Genomic DNA, 6000 nt, shown 5'->3' with positions numbered 1-6000 from the left:
TTAGGCACAATTTACAGTAAGGTGTACGAGTTGTAGTGCAAATCCTTTACCAATAAATAGATAAGTATAAAATAAGTAGCAAGTAAAAAATAGAAGTCAAGTATGTGGACAAAAGTGTTCAGTATATACATTATATCCAATGTTCAATGCAGAGCAGAAGTAACTGAGTTACCATACAATATACTATACAATATAATAATATACTATATACTATACAGTGCAAAGCAGAAATGGGATGAGGTACAATTTAGGTACAATTTACAGTAAGGTGTAATGAGGTATGAGGGTTGTAGTGCAAATTCTTTGCCAATAAATATAAAGTGTGTTAAGTGTCTAAAGTGTGTAGAGTGGGTGCTGCAGTGTGTTGTTTGTTTGTTTAAAGTGTGTGTGTGTGTGTGTGTGTGTGTGTGTGTGTGTGTGTGTGTGTGTGTGTGTGTGTGTGTGTGTGTGTGTGTGTGTGTGTGTGTGTGTGTGATGTGTGTGCTGTGAGTGTATTTGATGGTTGTTAGTTACATTATACTAGTGTTGTTGTCATTTAGCATTCTGATGGCCTGAGGATAGAAGGGACACTTTCACAGTGGGGGGGGGGGGGTCACACAGGGACACTTTCACGGAGGGGGGGGGGGGGGGGGAGGGTCACAGCCTAACTTTCACAGTGGGGGGGAGGGGGGGGGGGCGATGGGGCTTTTTTTTTTTTTTTTTTTTTTTTATTCTCATGGAGATTCGGAAGTGTCTAGTCTGACCGGGTGACGTCACGAATGCCCGCAAGGTCGCTGTTATTACCAACGGGGTGAGTTGGTATAAAGCGCGCATTGTGCGCGTAAAGCCATTCCGCTCCAAGTTTAAAGTTTTGTTGTATTTGTCACATTCATATATATAATGTACATTATTACAGTGAACTTCTTGGTTGTGTACGAGGAGCCCCCTGAGATTGTGCTTCATTATACAGTAAAAAGTAAAAAGAATACAGGCCAAACACTATACAAAATATATACAAACTAAAGTACAACCTAAAGTACAAAATGCAAACAATAAAGTATACAAATGCAAGCTTTTTAAAATGCATAAATGAGGTAGGGGATGTAATGCAAATATTTGTTTAATAAATAGATACACATATGGTGTAGTAGTGTGTTAATAAAAGGTGTTTAACGTGTCTAAAGTGGATGTTAAGGTGAGTGTGTGCGTGACGTGGATGTGTTTAAAACAATCATGTGAGACTCGTGACCTATATCAGTGTTCACCCACCGAGCGTGTTCTCAACAACCTGCTGGGCAATGTTCTCGTGCACTTTCATTCCATTCGATGTGAATTATTAATAGCCTAGGTTCTTTAGTATGCAGTTGTGTTGACGTTCGGCGTTGTACAGTGTTTATTACATCACACATTCACGGTGAACTGGTTACCCTGGGGGGCTTCTCGCGTCATATTAGAAAGTTATATTGAATAATACTACTGAGGTGGTTTGAAATGCACGCCTTCCAGGCTGTTCCCGTCGTGTGTCCATGTGGAAAACATCTGCGTTTTCCATGACGTGCGGCCTCGTTAAAGAAGTGAGTGTCAACTCATTTGATAAATGTCCTGGAATGAAAAGTAATTTGAAAAACACAAAATATACACAGTACACAGGCATGGACACGACGAGTACGCTATAGCCTAATATGCACGTGTCCTTGTTGTGTGTTGCATTGGCCAAACATTTGTAATTGACTTGACTGGATGGATAAAGCGCCAGGGTCACTTCTTCAGTATTCGAGCGCCATCTTGTGGAGTACATGTGTAGGACAACTTACAGGTGGGCGCACCTGTTCCTTTATGGGTCCCCTCGGGGAAATTCAGGCATCATAGAAGCATGGGGGGGTACATTTGCCATGGGGTGCCTGAATTAACCATGCCCCCTTGCACCCAGGAAGTTACCCGCCCTCTATCTTACTCTGGACTACTACTACCTCAAGGATGTGGGCTATACTGACACTTTGTCTTGTGACTTTAAATGAATGAATGAATGAATGAAAACTTTATTTAACAGATTGCAGAATGGGTACAATACAGTACGGCTCAATACACACAATTGTTAAGGGGATGCAGACCAGAGAAAGACGTTTGTCTTGTTTCCATCAGGGTCCCCCATTTTCAATTCATATACACTGTAAACCCGAATAAGTTTCCAGAACTTAAAAAAATTGAGGCCATGTATGGCCTCAATTTTTTTAAGTTGATAAACTCAAATGTTTTCAGTTGGCTAAGACTTACAATTCTCAGTTAAGGCAACTCAAATATGGTCTGTTACTGTGACTTAAGGTTCTCAGTTAAGTCAAATCAAATATGGTCAGTTACTCTGACTTACAGTTCTCAAGTGGAGTCAACTCAAATATGTTCAGTTACTGTGACTTAAGGTTCTCAAGTGGTGTCAACTCAAATATGTTCAGTTACTGTGACTTACAGTTCTCAGTTAAGGCAGTTCAAATATGTTCAGTTACTGTGACTTAAGGTTCTCAAGTGGTGTCAACTCAAATATGTTCAGTTACTGTGACTTACAGTTCTCAGTTAAGGCAATGCAAATATATTCAGTTACTGTGACTTAAGGTTCTCAAGTGGTGTCAACTCAAATATGTTCAGTTACTGTGACTTACAGTTCTCAGCTAAGGCAGTTCAAATATGTTCAGTTACTGTGACTTAAGGTTCTCAAGTGGTGTCAACTCAAATATGTTCAGTTACTGTGACTTACAGTTCTCAGTTAAGGCAGTTCAAATATGTTCAGTTACTATGTATACAGTACAATGCTGTTGGATTAGAATTCTGGATTCTATCAAACTTGGTCAAGTAATTTGCTCATGTACAGTTTAAGGTTCCCCGAATCCCCAAGCTTTTACCCTTGGAATGCCCTTCAATGGACTTTAAAGTTTAATATTCTTCCAACCTTTGCACAATACAAAGCTTTGATTAATAACCATTGTACGTCATTTTGTAATAATTTTTAGTCTGCTCATACTTATTTTATCTTCTTTTCATCATGCTGTGATTACTTGTTTTTATCTTATTTCATCTTGGTATTATCGTGCTGTGATTACCTGTTTTTATCTTTGTGTTATCCTATCTCTTTTAATTGTATGCTCACCGTCACTGTAAAACCAAGTTTAAATAAAGGTTGGATGAGTTGAATGAATGAAAACCCCCATGTGAATTGCAGGACACATTGATCATCGTCACTTTGAACGCACCTTGTAGCGCTGGGTTCTAACCCAGATCTATCATACTGTACTCCAGTCATGGGTACACACATGTAAAACACCTACAGTATAACCATGAATGCAACCCGCGGGTCTTGCCTATTTTACAGTATGACATGTGGATTGTATGTCCAGGGGAGTATGCCAGGCTCACATGCAGGGTGCATTCAATTAAACGGATGATTCCGATGTCCGATAAGCTGGTGTTATGTTTGGTTTTTGTCGTCATGGCAGATGTGACCAATACTACATATGTCAGCTCAAACACACACACGTCTCTCTTCTGTTCTAAATGTATTTGTATGGTATTCACATCACATCCCACTAGAGGAGATTAGGCCCCGTTTAGACGGAAACGCTAGCAGGTGAATCCGCAAAAAAAAAAATTCAGATGTGCCTTTCGTTTATACGGAAACGGCATTTTTACGGGGTGAAACCGTAAAAAAGTGAGACCACCTTCCAGGGTGGAATTCCTAGAAACGGTAAACCTTTGCGCTCTCGTCTAAACTGTCAAACCGCATAAAACGATGACAACCCTAAATTGTTGATTTTGCAGCGGATTTTCTCAGAAATCACTATGCAGTTTCAAATGTTCTCAATTCTTTTTCAGTAAAAATTCTTTAGATTTAAAAGACATAGTTACCTCATGTTAAAAGTCATGTAGACACAGACACACACACACACTGTCTGATTGGACGATTTATACGGTAAAGTGCAACAATTGGTCCAAAACAATCCAAACGGCTCTCTTTATATGGCCATTTAATGCAGAGATGTTGAGCAAAAACACAAGATCCTGGAGGGACTGCGCTGGGCTTGTATGTGTAGCGTGTGCAACTAATAGACCTCAATATACAATACTCAAAATACACATGCATTGCACACAAACACACACTCACAGACACACAATAAAAATCATCATGTGCTACCGGTAAATAGAGTTAAAATATGAGGATCTCCTTGTAAATCCAGTTGTGGGTTCTCTGGGCAGGCACCCATAGCCTCATGCAGTACTTCCAAGTCCAATGACTCCAGAGTTCAGTTTGTGTAGTGGTGAGAGCTGGTGCTTATCAGGGCCAAGGCCAGGTGAAAGGAACGTACTGTAAGCTACATACTTGACATTTGGATTTGGACATTTAGGCATTTGTACACATCAACCCTTTTTCTGAATGTGGGCATTGAGCCTTTTCCGATCGATGTGCACATTCAGGAACACATTGGATAAACGCGGGGTTAAAACGATTGATTTTTAACGCTTCAAAAGGCAAAAGGCCAAGGTTTCATGAAGGACACACAAATACCTTCCGCGGATTAAGTCACTAGACTTTCTGGAATCTCTGACATTTGATTTTGACATCGCTTGGAGTTGAATGGGAAGTGCATGGTGTCTAACGGGCAGGTGAATTAACATATACGATTTGAGAACTGGAGAATAGGCCTAACTCTCCCCCATGAGTTATCCATTAATGTGTGCTTAGAACACGCTCTCGTTCATGTTTTGGGGTAAAGGAATGTGCTAGCTCTAGCTAACCCAGTTTGAACCCAGTTTAATGTTGGGGCCTTTGCGCTCCCCTCAGCCTCTCCATCGTGAGACAGACATTCCTCTGCCTCGCTGCAGTAATCTGTGCTTCTGTCTCCCTCTGCCTTGGCCGTCTCGCCGGGCTTTTCTTCTCTCTCTTTCACCTCTCCCTCTGACCTCACTCCTTCCTTCTCCTCCCCCTCCACCTCCTTCTCCCTTTTTCCTCCTTGGCTAGGAGTCGGGGGGATCACATTAATTTTGTGTTCTCTGTCTGGGATTTGGTAGGCTGCTCCTCCTCTACGTCCTTACGTGTGGGGAGGGCTCTCTGGTCGTCGGTGCCAGTCCCCTCTCCCTCACCCTGTCCCGCCTCCATCCTCACCCGCTCTTTGGGGGTGTGAGGCGGCTCGCTGGTCCGGTCCTCTGTGGGTTCTGATGGTATTTGGAGTTCGATGTCGGGTTGCAGGGGCTCGTTGGGCCCCGTTGGCTTCCGAAACTGTCGCCTGAGGAGGACGATGACAACAATGATGAAGAAGTAGGAGGAGCCGCTGAGACTAGTAATCAGACCCAGGAAGATGACCCTGAAAACAAAAGAGGAGAGGACGGGTTCATTTTAAGTTCATGTCATGCTGCTATGTGGAACAGGCGCTGAATGTTACAGGACAGGGAATTAGCAAGAGTGAGTTTACCTGCCCAGCAGAAATAGAGTAAGCTCTGCTAAATGTATTTTAATGATACATCAAATAATCAATAATTGTTTGGGGGGAAAAGCAATACTTTTTTCTGCACCTTTCTAAAAGCTCTGTGGATGTATTATAAAAGAAAAAGTATAATACATTTTTTAATATAATAAGCAACACTTTAAGGCTCACTTCCTCACAGAAAGCTGGGATCACAAGCAGGCAATTGCAGCTGAGTGGAGCACCATCTACAGGAATATCGGTGCGTTGCAGGATAGTGCTGTAAACTTACAATGTCATTGCTTTGATTTGGAAATTGGAAAATCCTAGGGCTGAATCAAACTTAAAGGCCTTTCATTTAAAATTACGAGGAATGTATTGTGTGTCACAGTTTCAACGTCAAGATATACTGTATGATAGCATGTAGCATTCAAAAAGACTGCGCAAAATACAACCCTTGTTATTTCAAATGACAGCTTATAGATAGATATACAACCATCTAGGGATTCAAATGGTTTGCATTTAGATACAAATGTATTCGATTAGATTAAAATGTATTGTCATTATACAGCAC

The 6000-nt window shown here is 41.4% G+C and overlaps 1 protein-coding gene across 1 annotated transcript in view; it reads right to left on the bottom strand.

Moving 5' to 3' along the window:
• Nucleotides 1-4996: 4996 nt before the first annotated feature.
• Nucleotides 4997-6000, bottom strand: part of LOC311247532 (solute carrier organic anion transporter family member 1C1-like) — a gene marked incomplete at both ends in the record, with an annotated part of 38127 nt that continues 37123 nt past the window's right edge. The window contains one exon of the mRNA XM_084338574.1: nt 4997-5327. Within this exon, the coding sequence (XP_084194700.1) occupies nt 4997-5327 (331 nt within the window). The remainder of the gene's footprint in view (nt 5328-6000) is intronic.

The sequence above is a fragment of the Notolepis coatsorum genome, assembly GCF_963971535.1.
Source record: "Notolepis coatsorum genome assembly, contig: SCAFFOLD_403, whole genome shotgun sequence".
Lineage (NCBI taxonomy): Eukaryota > Metazoa > Chordata > Actinopteri > Aulopiformes > Paralepididae > Notolepis > Notolepis coatsorum.
The sequence above is the reverse complement of the archived record's forward strand: the minus strand, read 5'-3'. Positions and strand labels throughout refer to the sequence as shown.